This window comes from Cinclus cinclus, chromosome 18, assembly GCF_963662255.1.
Source record: "Cinclus cinclus chromosome 18, bCinCin1.1, whole genome shotgun sequence".
Lineage (NCBI taxonomy): Eukaryota > Metazoa > Chordata > Aves > Passeriformes > Cinclidae > Cinclus > Cinclus cinclus.
Genome location: NC_085063.1, coordinates 3,267,095 through 3,291,294, shown reverse-complemented (window position 1 = coordinate 3,291,294; position 24,200 = coordinate 3,267,095). Strand labels below are relative to the sequence as shown.

The window sequence follows — 24,200 nt, the reverse complement described above, 5'->3', positions numbered from 1 at the left end:
GGCCCGCCACAGCCCGGTCATGGGGCGGGGGTCGCGGCCGCGGCGGCCTCGCCGGAAGCCCGAAAAGGGCAGGGGCGGCCGCCGGGCGGTCCCTGCCCGGTGTACGCGGGCTGTCGCAGTGCCGCCCCGCCGCGCCCCGGGTTGAACACGACCCCCCACGCCCCGGGGGCGTCCCCCGTCTCTCCCGCTCTGTGGGCCCGTAGCAGGCGGCGGGCGCCCCCTGGCGGCGCCGCTACCGCCGCTGCTCCAAGATGGCGCAGGCGATCTTCGAGGCGCTGGAAGGTAACGGGGCCAGACGGGGCCGCGCCGGGACCTCCCGAGCCGCGGCGACAACCGGGGTGCGCGACTCCCGCTCCTCCGAGCTCCCCCTGTCCAGCGCCGCCGCCGCGCGGGACGAGGGGCCGCCGCGGGGCCGCCCCGTGAGGCCCGGCCCGGCGAGGCGTGTGGCGATCCCGGTAGCCCCGGGCTGTCTCCCGCGCTGCGGTCGCAGCTGCAGTCCCCGCCGGCGGCCCCCGCCGCAGCCCAGGGCTCGCCACGCCGTCCGCAGCTCCCTGCGACACCACTGTCACCTCCGGTCCCCCGGTCCTGTCCACCTCCTGCCTGTGTGCTGCGGCAGATCCGCACCGCCCTGTACACCGGGTAGCCCTCGTTAACCATAGGCCCTGTGCTCGGTGCACCGAATCCCTACCCTGCCCCGTGCCCGACGCCCCGAGGCATCCCATGCTCTCCCTGCCCTGTGCCTACTGCTCTAGGGCACCTCATCCCTACCCTGCCCCTGCGCCTGGTGCTCCTGGACACTCCTTCTCATCCTGTCCCTGGTGCTCCAGGCCATCTCATCCCCACCCTGCTCCTGTGCCCTGCACAGCGGGGCCTTCCCATCACCCCTGTCTTCTTGCCCAGGGAACAGCACCACTAATCCCAGAGCATCCTCAGCACTCCTGTACCTCCCAGGTCCGTGTATGCTGGGGTCCCCCGTCCTCTCCATGCCCCAGGGCTCACACTGCCGGTTCCACTGCTGTGCCGTGCTCTGTGCCAGCCCCAGGGATAGTGCCTGGGTGGGTGCTGGCCCCTGCATGTGTGTTTTGAGGGGTGACTGTGCTCTTTGGCACAGCCTGGGCAGTGGCTGTTGTGTGGGTGAACGGGCTATGCTCAAATGCATCTCAGTACCTGTTAAAGCCAGGTACTATCTGAGGAGGATGTGCCAGGCTGTGGCAGTCTGACACTGGACTGCCTATTTGCCTGTTTCATAGGCATTGATTTCCTAAATTAGATTACAGTTGTATTTTCCTTCACATGGGGAGACACCATTGCCTGGAAGGTGTGGCATTAGGATTGTCACCTGTGCTTTTGAATATCACCTGTAATTACAGCAGCAGAGAATAAATATTTTTCTCTTATTTTGTCAGGTTACTTGGTGCATTTGCCAGCATCCTGTGTAGAATCAGGTCCCTATTTCCTCTATGCAATCAGCTTCTCATTGTGTTAGTTTCCCTGCAGCATTCTGGACAGAAAAGCTTTTTAGCAAACTGAAAAAGAGTGGGGTTTTTTAAGCCCACAGCAACTGGCAGCTTTTAGTGCCCGAGTTTGTTTGTTTTGTCTTGTTGATTGGATTACAAGTCGATGGTGACTTGGCATTCTTAGAGCAGCCTGGTCTCAGGGTGCTGCAGGGCACAGGTGCATCTTCACCTCTCACTAAAGCACCTGGTGCTCCTATCAGAAGAAAAGGCTTTGTCGGGAGGGCAAATTAGCACTTGGGTGGCATGGACAGTCTTGTTTCATCTCCAGCTGGGAGAAATTTGAAAGGGAAGAAGAAGAAGAAGAAGAGCTTTCTCCTGGAGTCTGTGGATGGCGGTGACTGGCATCCATGTAACCAAGTAACTGCCAGCTTGTCTTCGTGGGTTGTTAGCCATGTCCTTGGGGCTTTCCCTCTGGGAAGTGTGGTGGTGTGCAGTTACTCAGTGAAGTGAGGGAGCTCTGAATTGCCAAATAGATATTTCTGTTGTCCTGGGCCATTTTTCTCCCATCAAGTGGCTGAGTCCAACACTGACGATGTTGCTGCATCATTAAATTCAGGTCTTGGCCCCTCCTCAAGCTTCTTCCTCCTAGTGGGATCAACGCAATTGTTTGGGTTTTTTCCTTGGAAGGTGTGACTCTGTGCCAGAAGGAAACCCAGTTGTCCAGTGCTAGGCACATCAAGAGTGGCACTGTTTGTGCAATTGTAATTATCCTCTCATTATACTTCACCTGAATTTTTGACCCTTCTTTTCCTTCTGGCTTAGTTTTGCTGGAGAAGCTGCTCCATGCCTCTCTCTGCCTTGGCTGTGCTGTCAGAGGGCTGCAGTGCTCCCTTTGCAGTTGACCAGAGGTTCTTTGTGCAGGAGGAGGTCTATTTTAGAGCAGGGCTTTGCCTGGAGTGAGGAGATCCTCCCAGCCCTGGCTCAGTGGCATTCTGTTGGCAGGGCTGGCTCCAGCTCTCCCTGCAAGCCAAGGCTTGCAGAACTGGACCTGCAGCTTTGCTGTGCCTCTGTGATCTGTGTGAAAGGCTTCCCATAGGCATGGTGGGAATTTGATGGGAGTGTGTGATGTGGGATCTGCTGCTTTCCAGCAGCTGCTTGTGCCCTTGGAGGATGGTGCTCTGCTCTCTCCCAGGGACGTGAGCAGGGTTTGCAGCATGTTCTCAGTGAGAGGATGAAAAAGGTGTTCTCAGAATCTTAATGTGACATACTTCACACTGGAAATGCAGAAGAAATGCATATTTAGGGTATTTTTAGAAGGCTGTAGATTATATGGGTCCCCCCATCAAGAAGGTAACATTCCAGTTGTTCAGGAGAAATTTTATGAGAGGAACGTGGAGTGGTGGATGCTTCTGCTGTCCCGGTCCCCTATGCTGTGCCCTGCTGTGGTGCTTCATTGTCTTTCCTGCTGCTGTCTGCTGAGCAACCTCTCCTCATCTCAGCACAGTCTTCACCTCACTGCTTAGGAGTGATCAGACCAAGTCATTTTCCTTTCTTGTGGCACATAATTCTGAGTTCAGAGTTGGCAGTTTCATTTTACAAAGATCTGGAAGTGAGAAACCACCTAAGAACCCCCCAGCTCTCTTCTCTCCTGTAATCCACAAGATATAACATGCAGCCTTGCTGTGCCATTTGCTACCTTTGTGAGTTCTGTGTCATAAAAGAGTAATAGGAAGGACTGGTGCATAAAAATCACCCCGTTTTCCTCTTTTTACTCCAAAATCAGATTGTCCTTTGTGTCTTTACATTCAATTTCTGAAAACAAAGAGTGTGTAATTCTTAATCCATGCTCCCATGCTGCTGGCCAGGCTGTCTCCCTGGATGAACAGTTCCAATCTTCTGTATTTATCTGGAATATTTTAAAATGTTTTAACTGTAGTGAAAAATGTTTATGCCAAAGCAAGTAAGCTGGTTTTAACAACAAACCTGACTGGCTGTGTGCGCCCTGTATCTGATCTGACCTGGGAATGTTGGCCTTGAACACAGGGAGCCATTTGTGACACTGCTGCTGGGAGAGCTGCTGCACACGAGGATTTTGTCTGCCCTGAGCTCAGTGTCTGTTGCATCCCCAGGCAGTTCCACCCAGGCTTCTGCCCTGTGACATCCCCACACTCCTGTGACATTGTCAGCTCTTTTCATACCCAGTGTTATAAGCATCCTTCCTCTCTTCTCCAAGTGCCTGAAACCAAACCCTCATTTGGCTTTCCATGCCCTTCTTCCCTTCTGTTTTTGCACCAAAGGAGTTCTGAAGATAGGTGGGAGTGTTGCTATTGTGTGGTAGTTGCTGCTGAAGTGGAGGGTGGGAAGGTGAGAGTGGCTCAGGGAGGAGAGAGCAGCAGCTGGAGGGTGGCTCAGGAGTGAGCTCCCAGTGCCCAAACACGCCCTGTGTGGCTGTGTTCAGTTCACCATCTGTGCTTGTGTCTCCTTTCAGGGATGGATAATCAGACAGTGCTGGCTGTGCAGTCCTTACTGGATGGGCAAGGAGGTGTCACGGATCCGTCTGCTCCCAATGTCAACTCCTCCACCGTCATCCAGCCCATGGGTGAGTCCTGGTGCCACTGGCAGAGAGGACAGGGGCAGGAGAGCTGCACATCTCCCCTGCAGCGTGCACAGCTGGCAGAACAGCTGGGTGTGTAGGGTGCTGCTATGCTCAGCAGCACCAGACAGAGCAGGAGGAAGGGACAAGTGAGCAGTGATGTTTTTTGGAGATGGTCATGACAACAGACTTGACCATGAGCTTCCAATAAAGATACAAAGGGAGAGAGAAGCCACTGTCCTTACATCTAGTTCCTGTTACTGTTCATGCTTTCTAGTTAATATCCACTCCTTGTCTGGAGATGCTCAGGTGCTCCAGTCCTGGAGCATCTCTGTATGAATGAGCTGGTAATTTATGTGCATGTGGACCCTCACAGTGCTGGACTAGAACTTGCTGGGTGGATGGGGAAGTTATCCCATGAGGAGTTACAGTCTGTGTCCCCAAAAGTGGTCAACTTCAGGCTGTGACTCAGAACAGGGGAGCAGCCTTGTGAGTCTGCCTGCGTGGAGTGTGAATGGTGTGTGGTTTGCTAATGCTTCAGATTTCAGCTGGGATGTGTAACTGGGTTGTCTCCTTTCTGCTTCTAACATCAGGCATAGGTGCCAAAAACCAGCAGTGTTGTGGAGGGTGGGTTTAGGACAAAAGCTGAGAGTGACTCTGTACCCTTATCCAAAGTACTTCCTGTGCTTTGTGCAACCTGAGTAATAAAATCTGCCTCAGCCAGCGTAATGCTGATGCTTTGGAAGGAGCTGCTTTGATTAAAAGCAGAGGGTTGATTAAAAGCAAGGTTGGTTATTCCTGTGTTTGGGATGAGAAGACAGACAGTGGGATTAGTGTGTCTCAGGGAGACAGTGGGGTTTGTGTATGGGACTAGGGCTAAGGTGGGCTCAGTAACATCCCTTAGCTTTAGGGAGAGCTTGGGGTTGGGGAGGAGGGACAGCTTGGCCCTTGCAGCTGCTGTCTCCTGATGATGATGATGTCCTGATGTGCTGAGATCCAAAGGTTCCTGTTACCCTGCATTGTGGCTGCTGGGTGGAGCACTGGGGAATGCAGGAGAAGGTCTGAAGCTCTGCTCTTCTTCATTGCAGATGATGAAGATGTGTTCCTATGTGGGAAGTGTAAGAAGCAGTTCAACTCCCTGCCTGCCTTCATGACCCACAAGAGAGAGCAGTGCCAGGGCAGTGCCCCGTCCCTCTCCTCAGTGTCTCTGGCCACCAACAGCGTGTACACCCCGTCCATCACCTCTGTGCAGCAGGCTCCCAGTGCTGGCCGGCAGGTACCGTGCTGCAGCACAGCCTCTGCTGCTGGGATTTGGAGCTGGGGGCATCGAGGTGATGGTTTCAGATCCAGTGGTGCCTCATGACTGAGCTCTTTTCTGGGAGGCTCAGCTGTTGTCCCTTTGTTGGCTTTTCACCTTGTGGTTAAAGTGGGGCCCTCTGCAGTGAGGTGTCCTGCAGCAGGAATGTCTGACAGCCTTTTTTCAGGACAGGACAGAAGGGTTTTCATGTTCTGTCTGTGCTGCAGACAGACCTGGGCTCCACTGAGGAGCCCCAGTGTCAGAGCCTGGCCACAAGTCTGGGTGCACTCTCACAGTGTTCAGGAGGCCATGGCTCTTGCTGTCCCCCAGGATGTGTTCTGGCTTGTGGGCAGAAGTGGAGGAGCTTCATCCCTCCATCCCTTCTCTCTCATTCTTGTAAATAAGCACGTAATGTGGTGTGATGAATGTTGGGAGAATATCCCCTCTGGAGTATCTCTGATTCCCTAGAGAATCTTCCAGTGTGAGTCCCTGGTGCATGACATGTAATGTGCCTGCAGCTGTGGCTTCCAAAGTACTTTCAAACCAACTGCTTTTTGCAAGTTAATGTAGTCCCAGTGGATAGTGCTTCTTCCCAGGGCTGCAAACGCAGGTTATTTACTGCCAAAAAATGAAACAGCCTCCCTCCCCTGCTATAACCTGGGTCAAGTCTGAAGAGAGTAACCTGACATTCACCATCTGAGCCAGAGCAGCCTCCCTGAGTTTTCCACCTTCCCTTGCTGGGGCAAGCACCCAAGAGAGGCCTGAACTTGTCTATGACCAGTTTGTCCTGCAGATCTTGTTTAATAACCCCTGATGTGAGTTGCAGCCAACGGCCACTTTCTGTGCTACTGTCATTTTTTTTCCTCCTTTCTGAAGAATGTTTGTGGAGCTAAGAACTCCCACGGACTCAGCAGGAAGCTCCAGATAATTACTGTGGCTCACTGCTGACTAGAGGCTGTGGAAGCAGAGACCCTGAGGCTCAGTAAAAGGCAATGTCACTGTTTTTTGGGAATTGTTTTGTCCTGTTGCTGGTTAACAGTGTATCTTTCTTTTCTTTCAGCAAATCTCCACGTACATCACGGTTCCCCCATCACCTTTGATTCAGACCCTGGTGCAGGGGAACATCTTGGTCAGTGACGAGGTGCTGATGTCAGCCATGTCTGCTTTCACCTCCTTGGACCAGCCCATGCCAGCAGTGCAGCCCCCGGTGCAGGTAAGGGGCACGTGTTGATCCAAGGAGTTGTGGGTAAAGCTCACTCAGTCCAACCCCATGGCCATGGGAGTGACACCTTTCATTAGACCAGGTTCCTCCAAGCCCTGTCCAGCCTGGCCTTGAAGGCTTCCAGGGATACTGCCCACAATGCTGAGGATGTGGTTTGCTTTCAGGGCTGCAAGTGCCCACAGCTGGGTCACATTGGGCTTCTCATGCACCAACACTCCCAAATCCTTCCCCTCAGGGCTGCCCTCAGTCCATTCACTGCCAGCCTGTACCTGTGCTTGGGATGGCCCTGACCAGGGTGCAGTTGGTCTTGTTGAACTCCCTGGGGTTCACACAGACACACCTCTCAAGGCTGTCCAGATCCCTCTGGGTGCCTCATTCCTTCCCTCCAGTGTTTTGACTGCACCACACAGCTTGGTGTTGCTCACAAACTTGCTTGTTGCTGGATGCTCAGATCTTTGTAGTGTGGTCTCTCCAGCTTTTTTTGAGCCCCCATATAATGATTGGCTTCTGGGGCCCTTGTCCATGGATTTCTCTCCTCCTGGGAGGGTTGTTTGGGGTCTCCCCAGGCTGGCTGGGCTGTATATACTCTCCATGCTCTGAAAATATCCCTTGTAACCAGAAGGATTAAAAGCTTTAAAAACAAAGCAATAAAAGCAATGGGACTTGAGGGCCTGGATTTTGGAGGAGGCAGTGTGTACCCACAGGTCATGCCAGGCCTCCAGCACGTGCTGGTCCAACCTGCCAGTTGGATGTGCTGTGTTGTGCCAAGACATCACCACTGTTCCTGCGGGCGAATCGGGATGGGGAACGTGTGTGAGGGAGCAGCCCCTGCAGCTCCTGGCTGCTGCATTTCCAGCATGCATTTCTGTCTGGTTGCAGAGCAGCATGAGTATGCACGCTGGGGCTGGCTACCTGTCCCAGCCCCCGCCGCCACCGCCGCCCCCACCACCGCCCCCTCCGCAGCCTCCGCCTCCCCCACCCAGCCTGGGGGCTCCGGGGCAGCCTGGCAGCAGCAGCGGGGTGGTGGAGGTGTACAGTGCCCCTGCTCCCATGGCAGCATCCAGCACCGTGGAGATCCAGACCCTGGGCATGCAGCCCTACCCGCCCATGGAGGTAAGGCCAGGACTGCTCCTAAGGATCTGTCCTCAGAGAATCACAGAATGGGTTGGGTTGGAAGGGAACTTAAAACTCATCCTCTGCCTTTGAGATGGACACCTCCCACTGAACCAGATTGCTCCAAGTGCCATCCAATCTGGCCTTGAGGAATGTGGGATTATATTGTGGGATGATGGGCTAGGTTATTTGACAGCAATTATTTTCTCTGGGAGAAGGTAGTAAATAGAAGGAGATCAGTAAGATGATGAGGATTCTGAGAACAGGAGAAACAGCTAAGAGAGACAGAGGACTGGCACAGGCTTTGGAGACCTGAACATTTTTTTCTGGCTGAAGGATACCTACATATGTTGGGAGTGAGAGGGAGTAGAGGTGAGTGGCTCACCTTCTGTAGAAGCACAGAGCACCACACTGCGCACTTCAGGCTTATGTGGAGAGAAAAATCCAGTCTAAATTTCAATGAGTTTGTCACCAACTAAAGAATGGCACAGGCCAGGTGGATTTACTGGTGGATCAGCTGTTAGCAGTCTCTACATTTGCACTGCTCTTCACAAGAGGAGCTGCTGCATGTGGCTGAGGTTTGGCATCCTTACCTGTGTAACTGGCATCTGCTCTGAAAGTGTCAGTGGACAGGAATGGTTGTGGATATTGGGATAAGTAGTGGTCTGTGTTAATTTATCAGGGTGGGCAGCAGAAATGCCCTTAAACTATCACTCCAGACTGATCACTCTGTCTCTTAAGTGTTCTTTCCTAATCAGAATCCTGACATAAACAGCTGTGCTTTGGCACCTGGACTTTCCTTGTGCCTTCCTTCCCTTTTGTAGTCCTGCCAGGACAGGCTGTAGGACCTGGAGATCCCTGCTTCAGCACTGGTGTGAATCCACAGGGTCAGCAGTGATCCTTCTGCTAACCTGCACCAGAGGGATAAGAAGCTGTTCCAGGCATGAGACATAGATAAGGGACAAGACAGCTCCCTTGGAGAGTTTCTTTGCTGCCCTGCTCCTGCTCTGATAGCTTCTGGATGCTTTTTGATGTTCAGCAGAAGAGTTTCACAGTGTGCAGGGTATTAAATTTTGGTTAGAGACACATTGTTGAACTGGTGAACCAGGAATTTGATCCAGTTTGGCAGAAGAATCTGTTCCACTGATGAATTGCCCTCTCACAGGTACCAAGCCAGTGTGTGGAAAGCCCTGTGTACCCCTCTCCCCCTGTGTACAGCCCTGGGAAGCAGGGGTTCAAGGTCAAGAGCACCAGTGCTCCCACCCCCCTGAGCAGTGCAGGAGGAGGTGCTGTGGTTGGCTTTGATTCCCCTGCTGCTGCCAAAACTCGCCGCTGCAAGAACGAGAGTGGGTTGCAGGAAGGTGAGTCCTTTCCAGCACCTGCCCTGTGGGTCACTGGGCTTGTCCCAGCTGGGCTGCTGAGCCATGGGCTCCCTGAGGGGTGGCATTGGCTATGCAGCTCTGGAGGGAAAACATGATGGCCTTGCATGGACCTGGTGGATTCACAGCAGAGTCAGAGCTGAGGCCCTTCCTCTCACTCTTGCTGTATCTTTTCCCAATGCCCAAAGCACCTTTAAGGTTGGTGCTTTGTAGCTGGAAGGGTCCCTGGAAGGCAGTTGCTGTTGCCTGAAGGGGATGCCCTGCCCCACCAGACTACACTGCTTGGGAGTTGTAGAGTTGGCTCAGGCTGTGTTAAATGAATGTTTATGCTCATGACCACTCCCCAGGCTGGCCAGGCAGATCTTACCTTTCCTTAAGCTCTTTATTCTTGGTTCTGGACAGCCATGTCTTGGGATGAGGGCCCTGTGATGCAGTGGGGACAGGGCTGTGCCACGTGATCTTTCCTGTGTGTGATCTCATTCCTCTTCCTTTCAGGCAAACCCAAGTCCCCCAAGCTGAAATGCACATACTGTGACAAGGCCTTTACCAAGAACTTTGACCTGCAGCAGCACATCAGGAGGTAACTGATGTTACTCCCTGCACACAGCAGAGGGGCTGAGCTGGAGCAGGGCACAGCTCTGCTGAGGTAGTCTGTGCAGTCTGCTTTGTTATGTCCCAGAATCTGTGCTGCAATAGGAAGGATCCTTCATTCCTCTCACCCCAGGATACCTTTTCCCCAGTGACTGGAGTGTGAAGGCTGTATCGTGGATGTAATCTTCATGCTGGGACTGGAGGTTCATTTTCCTTGCTGATGAGACCTTGACAGCCAAACCTCTTGTCACCTGATTACTGAAGTAGCAGCATTCCCATTGCTTGCCTCTGCCCTTCCCTTTCCTCTCCCTCTGTAGCAAGCTGCAGCCTTCCTTTTTGCTGCTGTTAGTGAAGTGTAAGCCAAGCTCAGTGTCTGTACAGGGAGCTCTGAGCAGAGAGCTTTTCCCTGGCAGGAGGAGGCTGAAATCTGCAGAGTTTTTTCCCCCCAGTGAAGTCAGCTGGACTCAGAACAGATGGAAGGAACAAGTGGTGGTTTTTGAACCTCTTCCCAGTCTGGACTCTTCACTTTCTCTTGAAGCAAAAACACAGAGTAGAAACACCTTTTTGTTATGGACGAGGGAGAGAACATTCAGGCGGATCAGGGCTCTGCAAGCTAGAAGAGATGTGTGCAGGAGAGAGAAGGGTGACAGGGAATAAAAGGCTTGTAGCCTTGTAGAAAGTGATGAGATCCCCAAGACCTGTGCAGGGACCCTGACAAGGAATGCTCTGATGTTCCTGCAGAGCTGTTTTTCTCTCCTACTTCTTCCTTTGATCCCCTGTCATTCCCAGACCACAGGTGTTTTGTCTGTGACCCAGACTCGTTTCCCCAGGCCTCTCACAGTCCACCTCCTCTGGTGAATCAGGTCTCAAAGCCCTTGTTTGCTGGGTCCAGGTGTGATTTGCCAAACCGAGTGCCCAGCACTGTCCTTTGGCAGCCCCCTCTCCATGAGCCCTGCCCTGGGGCTGCCTCCTCTCTCCATCAGCTGCTCACCTGGTGCCTTCTCCTTCAGTCACACAGGTGAGAAGCCCTTCCAGTGCATCGTGTGTGGCCGAGCCTTTGCCCAGAAGTCCAACGTGAAGAAGCACATGCAGACCCATAAAGTGTGGCCTCCAGGGCTGGGCTGCACCATCTCCCGCAACTCCATCACTGTGCAGGTCATGGCCCTGAACCCCAACCAGCCTGAGGACGAGGAGAACACAGGTGTGGTGCCTTGGGATGGTGTGTGTGGGGCAGAGCAGTGCTGTGAAGAGGCTGCAGGTCTCTGCACCTCCCCACAGGGAGGGAGGGGAGCTGTGGGTGCTGTTTGCATTCCTTGGTAGTATTTAGCATCTCACACTAAGTGTGGCATTTGCCCAATTCCATCTGGAAGCTGCATCATTTCATACCCCTATGGTGGGTTCAGGTGCTGATGGAGACAGTGGCTCCAGATTCTGTCCCAGTATGTGCATAAACAGGGCAAGGTATCTCCCCCTTTTCACTCTCTGGCAGTACAGCTTTGGTAGTGCACAAGCCACACCTGACAGGTAGTGCACAAGCCCCTCTGGACTAGGGGACAAATAGCTGCTGGTTTAGAATAGCCCAGTGCTCTGGCTTTGCACTGTGCAGGACATGCCTAGGCTGGATCTGGCCTTGGTGGTCACCTGTAAATACTTGAGGCAGGGAAGGGCTCCTTGCTGCTGGTGTCCCCAGACCTGGTAGGGAAGGGGATGCAGTGACAATGTCATGTCCAGGACAAGGGATGACTGGAGCTGCTCTTCGTAGGCATCATGGACTGTGAACCACTGGCTGGATCTTAGCTCCTGTTTCCTGCCAGTGGTGGGAGTAGATCTGGCACTGGTTCACTGGTGAAGGCCTTTTCTCTGACTGCTCCGCAGAGCAGTTACATCCCTGGAACAAGAGAATGGGCTAGGGAGGGCAAGAGGGAGTAGTAGAGAGCCTTGAATAATCTGTCAACAAATTTTAAACAACTCTGTTAGTGAGATTCATCTGATCTAAAGAGTCTGTCTTTGAAAGGGAGGAAGAGCCTGGCCTGGTGTATCCTGGCAGCATGGTGCTTGCAGAGCAGCTTTCAGAGCTGTCTCATGGCAGGCTGTGACTTTGCCTCTCTCCAGGTTTGCCCCAGCCCTCCAGGAATGCAGTGCCCCCACCCCAGGACCTGAGCCCCTTGGAGGAGAGGGAGGCAGGCAAGCTGGAGGCCAAGCAGGTTGTCCTGATTGACAGCTCTTACCAGTGCCAGTTCTGCCCCAGCAAGTTCAACACCTACTTCCAGCTCAAATCACACATGACACAGCACAAGAATGAACAGGTAGGGACAGAGGGTGCCAATATTGGGTGTGGGTGGCATTATTGGGATTGGCTTCATATAATACACTCTTTATCGAGGTCTGTCCTGAGCCTTTTGATCTGTGGAGCTGCCAGTTCTTCATGTGCAGCTCAGCTCTTGGGGTAGTAGCTGTGTGGTCTGGGTGGCTTTAAAAACTGAGTGAGAATTAAGCAAGCAAGTTTGGGTCACTAGAGAGAAAGCAAAGAAGTGAAGTGGGTCCAGTTCTGGGCCCTTCACTTCCAGAAAGACATGAAGGTGCTGGAGCCTGTCTACAGCAGGGCAGCAGAGCTGGGGAAGGGTTCTAGAGGGGAGAGGAGAGGCAAGGCAGAGGAGGAGTGGTTGAGCGAGCTTGGTGGGCCTCAACCTGGAGAGAAGGAGGCTCAGAGGGGACCTTCTCATTCTCCACAGCTCCCTGACAGGAGGATGCAGCCAGGGGGGAGTCAGGCTCTGTTCCCACAAGGGACAAGACAAGAAGAAATGCCCTCAAGCTGTGCCAGGGGAGGTTCAGGTTGGACATCAGGAGGAATTTCTTTACTGAGAAGGTTGTCAGGCTTTCACAGAACTGGTGCAGTCATCCTTCTGGAAGTGCTCAGTAACTGACTGCACTTGGCACTTTTTGTTGTGGTTTAGTTGACAAGCTGGTGTTCTGTCAAAGATTTGACTCATTGGCCTTGGAGGTCTTTTCCAACCTTTATGATTCTGTGAAGTCCAAAGTTTTCAGTCGAAGTGATAGGTTTCTGGTCCTGGGACAATCAGTTCTGGGGTGTTGTGGTCCCACCCACTCAAGTGGTTTCACACCCTCACATCAAAACTCCTTTGTCCCACCTTGTTTCTCGGAGGTGTGCCCTGACAGTCTCTACAGAAAGGAAGGCAGTTCTGCCTGTTGGCAGAGGTTTTGCCCAGCTTGTTTCCATGGTGAGCCTCTCCAGTTGCTCTCCCTTCTCCCAGGTGTACAAATGTGTGGTGAAGACCTGCGCCCAGACCTTCCAGAAGCTGGAGTCCTTCCTTGAGCACATCAAGAGCCACCAGGAGGAGCTGAGTTACCGCTGCCATCTCTGCAGCAAGGACTTCCCCTCGCTGTACGAGCTGGGCGTGCACCAGTACTCGCACAGCCTGCTGCCCCAGCACAGCCCCAAGAAGGACATGGCCGTGTACAAGTACAGTACAATCGCTGCTCACAAGGCTTGTAGGAGTGAGTGGGTGCAGAGCATGCTTGGTGGGGCCTTAGAGGGGACAGGGGGCCCTGTGTGCAGTGGCCGTGGTGCTTTTGGGCACCCTGGTGACACATGGGGGGGTCCCTCCACCAGACTGCAAGGGCCAAGCACTTTGAATGCAGAGAGTCTCTTGGAATGACAGCAAAACACTGGCACTGGTTATGTGGGAAGATCCCATCACTGCAATTCCTCTTATCACCAGTTAAGAGTGAGATGGGCATGGCTGAACCTGCTCTGGGCTGGGTCAGACAGCCAGGGAAACCCTTCCCAACCTCTTCTCTGTGATTCTCCACCTGCAGCAAAGGGATTGTGGATGCCATGCCCAGAAAAAAATTCCCTATCCCTTTGCTGCGAAAGGGTCTATTCCTTGGAAAGCTTTTCTGCTGATGTGGAGGGAAAATGTGAGGAATTCCACAAAGAGCTCCACATAGCTTTTGGAATGCCCATAGAAATGTTCAGGGAGAGTAGGAACCCCAGGAGATACTGGAGTCGCTTAGGAACTTCATGGAATAAATATCTGCTAATTCTTGCCCTAGACAATAGTTTCTAGTTACCCTTGTGCTACAGAGCTTTGTTCTATAGCTCAGCAGTGGGGATCCCTGAGATCAGAGCCCTGCTTGTGCTTGAGGTTTTAGTCTGACCTAGGGAGAAGGGGTTTCACAGCAGGAGCAGGGTGTGAGTGCCTCTGTCCTCACTGCTGATGGTGCCTGTCCCCGGTGCCTGTCCCCACTGCCTGCTGTCTGTTAACTTTGGCAGAGCCCTCTGGCAGAAATGCTGCCAGCATGTGTGACCCCTGCCATGCTGTGTCCCCACTCTCAGCTCCTTCTCTGGGGCTGATGTCTTCAAGCTGGGGGCTGTCTTCTTCAAGTGAAGAAGAAAGGAGGTGTTTGAAGTAAAGTGAAGTCCTTATCTGAGCTTGTCTCCATGAGGAATCAGTGTGGAATGTGTGCTTAGCTCTGGGTGCTCCCATGGCAGCCTGTGGCAAGTGCACTGGTATTTAATGGCTTCTCCACCCAATTTTCCAGCATCTTCCTCTCTGAAGGATGCTAAGTGTGAGTGTGAGCTGGCATGTGGATTGCTGAGTTTTTAGAGCACCTGACTGGTTATTTTCTGTATCAACTCTGTCAAAGATCACCCTGGAAGCTGGCTGGGCTGGGCAGGTCAGCCTGTGATGTGGGGTTGGCTGCAGTAGCCTTGCTCACAGGCTCTGTGCTTTCTCTCCACATCCAGGTGTGTGAAGTGTGTCAATAAATACTCCACCCCAGAAGCCCTAGAGCACCATCTGCAGACAGCAACGCACAACTTCCCCTGCCCTCACTGCCAGAAGGTGAGTGCTGAGCATGGCCTGAGCCAGGTCTGGACACCTGGCAAGGGCTCTGAGGGGGACAGGAAGCCTTGGCTCCATGAGTAGGAGCCTTGGATGAGGAAGCAGAAAGTGAAGTTAACTCTGTGGGGAGGGTAGGAACACCTGGGGAGTCCTTGCCCAGCCCATCCTACTGCTAGCTTTGATGGGACCCAGGGCGTCCTTCTGGGATGCTGGTCTTCAGCACTGCGGTGTTATGTAATTGACAGCAAGGTTTCAGCTTATGTGTTTCTTTAAAAAGTTTTGGTGCTTTTTCTGTTTTGAATTTTTGTTGGCTTGTTACTAAAGCTCTATCTGTACTTTCTTTATACAACCTTGAAGGTTTTCACAGTGCATCCTTCCTGGGAAAGCAGTGAGTGAGCTTCTTTCTCAGGTTTCCCAGAGAAGCTATGGCTGCCCCATCCCTGGAAGTGTCCAAGGCTGGGTTGGACAGGGCTTGGAGCAACCTGGGATAGTGGAAAGTGTCCCTGCTCACAGCAGGGGTGTTGGGACTGGATGATCTTTAAGGTCCCTTCCATAACACCCCATTCTATGTTTCTTATGTTTCTATCCTGGCTACATCCCTTGTGCCAGCTGCGTGATGTCCCATGCATGGTGCTGGCTCTTAGCCATGTGTTTGTGTTACAGGTGTTCCCCTGTGAGCTGTGTGTGTGTTTCCCTGTGAGCTGTGTGTTTGTGTGTTACAGGTGTTTCCCTGTGAGCTGTGTGTTTGTGTGTTACAGGTGTTCCCCTGTGAGCTGTTTGTTCCCCTGTGAGCTGTGTGTTTGTGTTAGAGATGTTCCCCTGTGAGCTGTGTGTTTGTTCCCCTGTAAGCTGTGTGTTTGTGTTAGAGATGTTCCCCTGTGAGCTGTGTGTTTGTTCCCCTGTGAGCTGTGTGTTTGTGTTACAGGTGTTCCCCTGTGAGCTGTGTGTTTGTTCCCCTGTGAGCTGTGTGTTTGTGTTACAGGTGTTCCCCTGTGAGCTGTGTGTTTGTTCCCCTGTGAGCTGTGTGTTTGTGTTACAGGTGTTCCCCTGCGAGCTGTGTGTCTGTGTTACAGGTGTTCCCCTGTGAGCTGTGTGTTTGTGTTACAGGTGTTCCCCTGTGAGCTGTGTGTTTGTTCCCCTGTGAGCTGTGTGTTTGTGTTACAGGTGTTCCCCTGTGAGCTGTGTGTTTGTTCCCCTGTGAGCTGTGTGTCTGTGTTACAGGTGTTCCCCTGTGAGCTGTGTGTTTATTCCCCTGTGAGCTGTGTGTCTGTGTTACAGGTGTTCCCCTGTGAGCTGTGTGTTTGTTCCCCTGTGAGCTGTGTGTCTGTGTTACAGGTGTTCCCCTGTGAGCTGTGCGTTTGTTCCCCTGTGAGCTGTGTGTTTGTGTTACAGGTGTTCCCCTGTGAGCTGTGTGTTTGTTCCCCTGTGAGCTGTGTGTTTGTGTTACAGGTGTTCCCCTGCGAGCTGTGTGTTTGTTCCCCTGTGAGCTGTGTGTCTGTGTTACAGGTGTTCCCCTGTGAGCTGTGTGTTTGTTCCCCTGTGAGCTGTGTGTTTGTGTTACAGGTGTTCCCCTGTGAGCTGTGTGTTTGTTCCCCTGTGAGCTGTGTGTCTGTGTTACAGGTGTTCCCCTGTGAGCTGTGTTTATTCCCCTGTGAGCTGTGTGTTTGTGTTACAGGTGTTCCCCTGTGAGCTGTGTGTTTGTTCCCCTGTGAGCTGTGTGTTTGTGTTACAGGTGTTCCCCTGTGAGCTGTGTGTTTGTTCCCCTGTGAGCTGTGTGTTTGTGTTACAGGTGTTCCCCTGTGAGCTGTGTGTTTGTTCCCCTGTGAGCTGTGTGTTTGTGTTAGAGATGTTCCCCTGTGAGCTGTGTGTTTGTTCCCCTGTGAGCTGTGTGTTTGTGTTACAGGTGTTCCCCTGTGAGCTGTGTGTTTGTTCCCCTGTGAGCTGTGTGTTTGTGTTACAGGTGTTCCCCTGTGAGCTGTGTGTTTGTTCCCCTGTGAGCTGTGTGTTTGTGTTAGAGATGTTCCCCTGTGAGCTGTGTGTTTGTTCCCCTGTGAGCTGTGTGTTTGTGTTACAGGTGTTCCCCTGTGAGCTGTGTGTTTGTTCCCCTGTGAGCTGTGTGTTTGTGTTACAGGTGTTCCCCTGCGAGCGGTACCTGCGCCGCCACATCCCCACGCACGGCGGGGGCAGCAAGTTCAAGTGCCAGATCTGCAAGAAGTTCTTCCGGCGGGAGCACTACCTCAAGCTGCATGCCCACATCCACTCGGGTACACATCCCTCTCCTCCCAGTGCTCGTCACCTCTGTGCTCCAGCCTGGCTGCCCTGGGCCCTCATAGCAGGGATGACAGATTTGGCTGACAGAATTACAGGGGTGACAGAGTCATTTGTAGTAATGTGGTTTCAGATTGATGGGTTTGGTTCAGCCTCGTGCCCAGCACTGCACTACTTGGAAGTGGAGGACGCAGGTGGCTTCCCCACCTGCTGTGGTGGTAGAGCTAAGGAATTTGGTCCTGGAGAGCAGGAACAGTGTGCAGCATGGTTGTGCCCATCCATTTAGTATTTTATTGAGAAGTGGCTGAGGGAGTTGGGGTTGTTTGTTCTGGAGAAAGGCAGCTCAGGGGAGACCTTATCACTCTCTAAACTGGCTGACAGGAAGGTGCAGCCAGGTAGGGATCAGTCTCTTCCCCCAGATAACCAGCGACAGGACAAGAGACTGCAGCCTTAAGGTGTCCCAGCTTAACCAGGGGAAGTTTAGGCTGGATATCAGGAAGAATTTCACAGAAAAGGTGACTGGGGACTGGAATGGGCTGCTCAGGGAAGTGGTGGAGTCACCATCCCTGGAGGTGTTTGAGAAGACTGTGTGGCATTCAGTGCTATGCTCTAGTTGACAAGATGGTGTTAGGTTATAGGTTGGACTCAATGATTTTGAGGGTCTTCTCCTACCTGATTCTGTGTAATTTATCCCTAGGGCAGGGAAGTCTGTAGTGTGGCACAGCTGGCCTGGTGCCCTGTCCGTGGCCAGAGCAGGCTGTGTGGCTGGACTGTCCCTGAGCCCTGGTGTCTCTCCTCCCCAGGTGAGAAGCCCTTCAAGTGCTCGGTGTGTGACGCAGCGTTCAATCGCAAGGACAAGCTCAAGCGCCACATGCTCATCCACGAGCCCTTCAAGAAATACAAATGTCCCTTCTCGTATGTAATGTGGCTGCACATAGCATCATATCTGAACATACCTGGGGTTGGGATGGGGGGAATGTGTCCTGCAGGTATCCTAGGGCACACTGTGGCACCTACCAGACCGCTTGAGGAGGTTGGAATGCTGTGTGCTGTTGAACTGGGAACCCAAGAGTCACAATTCTTTGTTACTGACTTCTGTAGGGCCACATTTCATTTCTTCATCAGCCCTGTAAATTAACTCCTGCCTTCATGGGGGGCTTGGGGGAGCACTAGAAAGAGAAGGAGTATTATCTGACCACAGAGGTTCCCTGGATGATGGGCTCTTACTCACTGCCATATCTCCAAAACCATGTGACAACATAGGACCTAATGTAAAAGGCAGAGGAACTGAGTTTTGTTAAGTGCAATCCCAAATCCATGGCACAACCGTGGACTTTCTGAGATAGCTAAGACTGACTGGCTTCTCCCTGCTCCAAACAACCTCATACCTCCTTCCAAAATACTTCTGTCTCCAGCTGGGGTCTTGAACCTTCTGCATTTCAGAGCATTCATAGTGAGACACAGACCATGTGTAGTTCAGGAAAAAGCACATGTCCCTGTGGCAGCCTGTTTAGTCCTTGCCCCTCCCCAGAAGGGTTGAAACAGTGGAACTCCTGGTGAGGCTGCACCCAGAGAAACGTCTAGGTGCTGCTAGGAAGGGTCGTGGATCTCTTTATGATCTGGGATCTCTCTATACATTGCTCCTCACCTGATTGCCACATCTCACCAGCATTTGTTGTCATTGCAGTAGCCACACAGGCTGCAGTAAGGAGTTCAACAGGCCTGACAAGCTGAAGGCTCACATTCTGTCCCATTCAGGTGAGTGGTTGGGAATGCAGTGACTGGGATTCCCTGTGGTGCTGCAGGAGCATGTGACAGAAGGACTAAACCTGAGAAATGAGAATCATTTACTAGCTTTAGATTTTTTTCCCTCTTTTGCTGCAGGCCTGTTTGAGTGTCTGTCCAGGATTGTGTCAAAACTTTGGGTTGGTTTGTAAAGCAATATATTCTGTAGGCAGGGCCTGCTGGTGAGACTCAGGAGCTGAGCTGGATTCTTTGGTCTGTTTGCTATCAAGTGAATTATCCAGAGTGCTCTGTCCACTCCACCCCATCCCATGTCACATGCAAAAAAAAAAAAAAAAGAATTTTATGGGATTTGGTTCCCTTATGTTCCAAAAATGATGCTCCCAATTCTAATAAAGACAAATAATTTATTCCCATTATTTATTCCCGTGCCCCAGGGAACAGTCAGACTTCTATCTCTTAGTGTAAAACTGGACATGTTTCCTTGTGCCCAAAGCTCTGCAGAGTGGGATCAGATGGGATAGGCTTATCAGATGGGTAGTACAGTCATGGGTTCTTTCAGACTGTATATTACCATATTTTGGAGGGGGAAAAAAGGTGAAAATTTCTTTATTTACTATAAAAAAACCCCTATTTTTTTATAAATTGTATTATAAAATTGCTATTTGCTATAAACAGTACTTCAAGATTATTTTATATTTCCATCACAAGTACTTGACGTGTTTTTCTGGTGATACTTTAATGCTCTTACTTGAGGTAAGAATATTTATTTGCATTCTGCAGCTTCTTCCTAAGAGACAGTGGGGGGACAGGCACTGATCTCTGCTCTCTGTGACTAGGGACAGGTTCTGAGGGAACGGCTGGAGCTGTGCCAGGGAGGGTCAGTTGGAGATCAGGGGAAGGTTCTTCCCTCAGCCAGAGGGTGTTGGGCACTGCCCAGGCTCCCCAGGGAACGGGCACGGCCCCGAGGCTGCCAGAGCTCCAGGAGTTTGGACAGCAGTGCCAGGGATGCTCAGGGTGGGGTTCTTGGGGTGTCTGTGCAGGGCCAGGAGCTGGGCTGGCTGATCCTGTGGGGCCCTCCCAGCTCAAGATATTTTGACTTTACAAAGGACTAAAACAATGGTTAAACACAGGGAGCAGCTCCTTGGAGGAGGAGGAGGAGGTGGAGCTGTCCCGCTCTCCTGCTGGGATGGCCAGGTCTAACTCGGCTCTCCCTCTGTGTGCAGGGATGAAGATCCACACGTGCCAGTACTGTAACAAGTCCTTCAGCCGCCGCGCCCACATGGTGGAGCACCAGCGCTCGCACACCGGCAACTATAAATACCGCTGCCCCACGTGCAGCAAGGGCTTCACCCGCCACAAGTACATGAGGGACCACAAGTGCCGGCTGGGCTCGCCCAAGGACAAGGAGCTGCAGCTCCGCAAGGCCCAGAAGAAGCGGGTGGTGCGGGGGCGCAAGGCCGGGCTGGCGCTGCCCGGCGCGCTGGGGCTGCCCGAGCTCAAGGACGGCGCTGCCGGGGACGGCCCCCCCGAGGGGGGCCCCAACAAAGAGCCCTTCCAGGAGTCGGATGCCGTCCTGTCTATCGTGGTTGGCGGGTCAGGAGCTGCTGACTCAGAGCTGGTCCCTGGGCAGCCCAACAGCATGGCCTCTAGCCTGGCTCTAGCAGAGCTGCAGACAGCCTCGGATGGGCCCTGCGCTATGCTGGCTGTCCCCGTGTACATCCAGACCTCGGAGTGACGATGCCTGGAGCCACTGTGTGGCTGGGCTGCTGGCACTGTCTGACTTGGTGCTCAAATTTATCCCCGTGGAAAAGACCAAAGCTCTTCTGGGGAGGTAGATGGATAGGGGAGAGAATGGCTTCCATCTCCGCTGCTTCTTCCCATCCTTGGGCAGAGGAATGCTTGGAGGCCACTGACGCCTTCAAGGCACTGAAGAGAGTGGCTCCATTATTTCTTGTCCCTTTGTACCACGGGTCAGCTTAGGGCAAGAAAGACAAAGATCCCTGAATCAGGGAAAGAAGGAGGACCGTACAAACGTACTACAAAGAGAGCTGCTGAAATCAGGTGGCTTTGCAAATCACAGCCTGTCCCATCTGTGGTTTTTCTGGCCTAAAAGCTGTATTGCCCAGTATTTGGGTGGCCCTTCTGAGAGCAAACATCCTTCCTAGTGGAAGCAAGTTCATCTTGAGATCCTTTGGGAACACTGTTAAGAAATACCCTGATAGACTTCTGTCTGGTATCTTCTCTCTGTCTGTCTCAGTAGAAAGATCACCATGTCTGTACTACACCTTATAAACACCCTGGACCTCACATGTGGAGTCAGTGTGTGGGAACCTGTTGGGGGGGGGGGCTTTTCTGTCTGGGTGCTGTTCTCTCCAGGGTGTTTGTTCATGTTTTTTTTTCCCAGATCCAGGGATTTCTGAGTGCCTTAGACATTGAGCAATGAGTCAGTCCCTGGGAACAGTTAAATGTGACCCCTCTGTTCAGCAAGGGCACTAAGGGCTGGGTGACCTGGCCGGGTTTGCACAGGAAATCTGTGACGCATCCAGGAGCCAATGTTCCAGTGCCAGCTGGAACAGGAATTTCCACAGGATGCACTGGCTTCTGGGGAAGGATCTGCACCCAGACCTGCACATTCCTGATGCCTCCAGGTCCTCCTGGGATGTGTGTCCCCATGCTCTGTTCTCCCAGTCATTCTCGCTGCTCCCAGTGTAGGGAAAGCCAAGCCAAGCTTTTCCAGGTGAATTTGTGTGATGAGCTGCTAAGGTGTCTGTGGGTGCAAAGTGCTGCATTCCCAACCTGTTTATCCAGAGGTGGTGCAGGGTTCAGTCAGCCCTGGGTACAGAAATCCTGGCTGTGTCTGGGACTCTATGGCTGTTCTGGCACTGCAGTAGTCAGCCCAGCATTACTGGTCTGACTGGTCTGATCCAGCCCCTTGTTTGACCTCAAGGTGTTCTTGTCTCCTTCCTTAAAAATCTTAATAGCAGTTTGCAGACGGCTGTATGCTGTGTTCCCTGACTGCACCATATAATGATGGGTTACACTGTCACTTCTGTGACAGAGTCACACAGCTCCAGTCTGCATGGGTCCTGTCACCAGCTCACTTTGCTCACTCACTCCCTAACTTCCTTTCTTCTCATTTCACTTTTTTCAAGATGTTTGTGTACCTCTAGCTGTTGTTGGGTGGGAGGAAATGGAGCTCAGGGCTTCCGGGGAGGCTGGGAGAAGGGATTGTTGAGGGTTTACATGAGGTTAAGGGGAAGTCTTGCCCCTGCCTCATAGAAGGGGGTGGAGAAGGTGGAACCAGGCTCCAGAGGTGCACAGGATGGGAAGAGAGGTAATAGGGACTTGTTGAAACGTGGCAACTTCCAGTACTTAAAAGGGGCTTACAGGAATGCTGGGGAGGGACTTTTCACAAGGGCCTGTAGTGACAGGAGAAGGGGGAACGGCCTCAAGATGATGGAAGATTTAAATGGGATATTAGGAAGAAAGTCTTTCCTGTGAAGGTGCTAAGGCCCTGGCACAGGGTGCCCAGAGCAGCTGTGGCTGCCCCTGCATTCCTGGAAGTGTCCAAGGCCAGGTTGGATACTGGGGCTTGGAGCACCCTGGGACAGTGGAAGTGTCCCTGCCCATGGCAGGGATGAATTGAGATCATTTTTGTGGTCCCTTCCAACCCAAACCACTCTTGGATTCCATGATTCTGAATTCTCCTCAGTATAAAGAAGGAGGCTGCAGAGGGGTCCTGAGACCTTGTTACTGATTTGCACATAGCATCCTGCCCTGAGTGCATGTGCTTGGCATGAGCTGACAGGGCCAGGGACATCCAGGTGGTCCTTCCTCCTTAGGTGTGTCTGTGCTTCTGTGAAAGCTGTCTGCTTTGAAGGACAGAGTTTGTTTATCCACAGTGTTTGTTTTACTCTGCTCTCCCAGGAGGGGAACAGGATCAGGAAATAGTTGGCTAAATATACTTTTCCTATTTCCCTCCCCTCTGTCCCACACTGTAGCTGTCACTATGTGGTCTGTGCAGTCAGGTCTATTTTGGGGTGATGATGTGTGGGTGCAGCTCCTTCAGCTCAGAAGCCCTGTCTGGAGACCTGGCCTGCCCTTCCCAAATCCTGCTTTCCTCCAGCTTGGTGGGATGCTGGAACCCAGCTGGCTGCACTGGGTGTAACTAGGGAGTGGGATCAGAGCCACACAGCTGCCTTGTGTGTGACTGTGGAGGGATACCAGGCTGGGGACTTCCCCTACCGTAACTATGGGCCAGGAGGGCTCAGAGATCCCACCCCGGATGCTTGATAGATGCTTGCACAAGGGGTGGTGTTGAACCAGAACAAGTTTTATCCTGAGCAAAATGATTGTCCTCTTAGAGTAAACTTTGAAGATTGTCCTCCCTGCCCTGCTCTAGTCCAGCTGCCTCAGCTCCTGCAAACTCACATGTCTACAAGCTCTCCCATTTCCTGCAGGGAAGGTTTCTGCCTGAATTCCCTCTGTTTCTGTTTCCCTGGCAGAGCCCTGCCCACTGGCTGGGGTGGATCAGAGGTGCTCAGGGCACTGATTTTCTCCCTGGTTCCATCCTGTGTTCTGGACACTGCTGTTTTCTTTACAAACTCGGCTCCAGAAGCATCTTGGCATTTTCTGGATGTTCCCAGGAGAATCCGAGAACCAGAGCCATGCCCTGGAAGAAATGGATCAGAGCAAAGGTCTGTGGTGGTCAGTGACAGCAGCACTTGTGTGGAAGGAAGAAAAGGGCAAGTAAAAGCCCTCCCTCCCCCTGTTCTCCTCAGCCTCCTGTGCTGTCAGCTGGATTTTCCTGCCCTGGCAGTGTTTCCATCAGCCTCAAGGATTTTTTCTGTGTGTTTGCCTATCAGTGTTAGGGAGATGAACATGGCAGGAGCCATTACAGGGCTCTGTTGATGAACTCCCACCTGCTACATAGGATGTTCTTTGTTCCCCAGAGCAGTGCTTCTCCCTCTTCTACAGGGCACAGAAAAGCTCTCTTATCCAACAAGCATTTGTTTGGGTTGTTTTTCCTCTTTTCCATGTGGTGTGTGACATCCTAGCCCTGCTTCAAAGTAGAGATTAATTTTCCTGGTTGATATCAAGTGACAAACATTATTATTGTCTAAGTGTTTTATTAATTACCTGCTGTCACAACCCTGCTGTGACTGGAGATGGGAGTTTATCACTTTTACATGTGCTTGAGGCCAAGCACAAGGAAAGAGAAGTCGAAAGTATCCAGTTGGCACCAGGCTGAGGTACTCATGACTTGACTTCCTCATGGGATTTTGTACATAGGTACTATGAAATTATGGATTACGTGATGGAATTATGTCCATGCTGCCCCCACAGCTCAGAGCATGTGACTCAAGTGTTCAGGAAATGAGCTCACAGCGTCACCACCCCTTAGCCCTGCTTGTGGGTTTACAGACTTGTTTTGTGCAGCTGGCACGTTGGAAAGGGAAGTTTGAAAGAATAAATTCTGCAGCACTGGAGCAGGCTTGTGGGTACACGAAGGGGAGTTACCCCAGCAGTGGGGATGGGTGCTGGAAGAGGGGATTTGCACTGACAGGAGGCTCTGGTCCTGGGCGAGCTCCTGTGGTCACTTCTTGTCACTTCAAGCATGTCCAGGGAAGGGAATGGAGCTGGGGAAGGGTCTGGAGCACCAGGAGCAG

The 24,200-nt window shown here is 52.4% G+C and overlaps 1 protein-coding gene across 2 annotated transcripts; it reads left to right on the top strand.

Moving 5' to 3' along the window:
• The first annotated feature begins 29 nt into the window (after window positions 1-29).
• Window positions 30-20,838, top strand: ZNF341 (zinc finger protein 341). 2 transcript variants are annotated; one of them, XM_062505025.1, is made up of 15 exons: window positions 30-282; window positions 3,946-4,056; window positions 5,139-5,326; window positions 6,408-6,560; window positions 7,449-7,682; window positions 8,848-9,028; window positions 9,557-9,641; window positions 10,663-10,853; window positions 11,765-11,958; window positions 12,925-13,133; window positions 14,421-14,517; window positions 16,649-16,781; window positions 17,589-17,700; window positions 18,473-18,543; window positions 19,755-20,838. In XM_062505025.1, exons 1-15 carry the CDS (start codon window positions 252-254, stop codon window positions 20,264-20,266), a joined length of 2,502 nt encoding a protein of 833 aa, XP_062361009.1. In that variant the 5' UTR covers window positions 30-251; the 3' UTR covers window positions 20,267-20,838. The 2 variants fall into 2 exon arrangements, with proteins under 2 accessions (XP_062361009.1, XP_062361008.1); XM_062505024.1 differs by having other exon boundaries at window positions 8,848-9,043.
• The last annotated feature ends 3,362 nt before the right edge of the window (window positions 20,839-24,200 follow it).

What these genes read in the sequence shown, in the direction of transcription:
- ZNF341 (XM_062505024.1), top strand. Translation starts at nt 252, where the DNA reads ATGGCGCAGGCGATCTTCGAGGCGCTGGAAG. An exon ending in CGAGAGTGGGTTGCAGGAAG is followed by an intron (nt 9,044 to 9,556) that starts GTGAGTCCTTTC and finishes TCTTCCTTTCAG; the next exon opens with GCAAACCCAAGTCCCCCAAG. An exon ending in AAGGACATGGCCGTGTACAA is followed by an intron (nt 13,134 to 14,420) that starts GTACAGTACAAT and finishes CTCCACATCCAG; the next exon opens with GTGTGTGAAGTGTGTCAATA.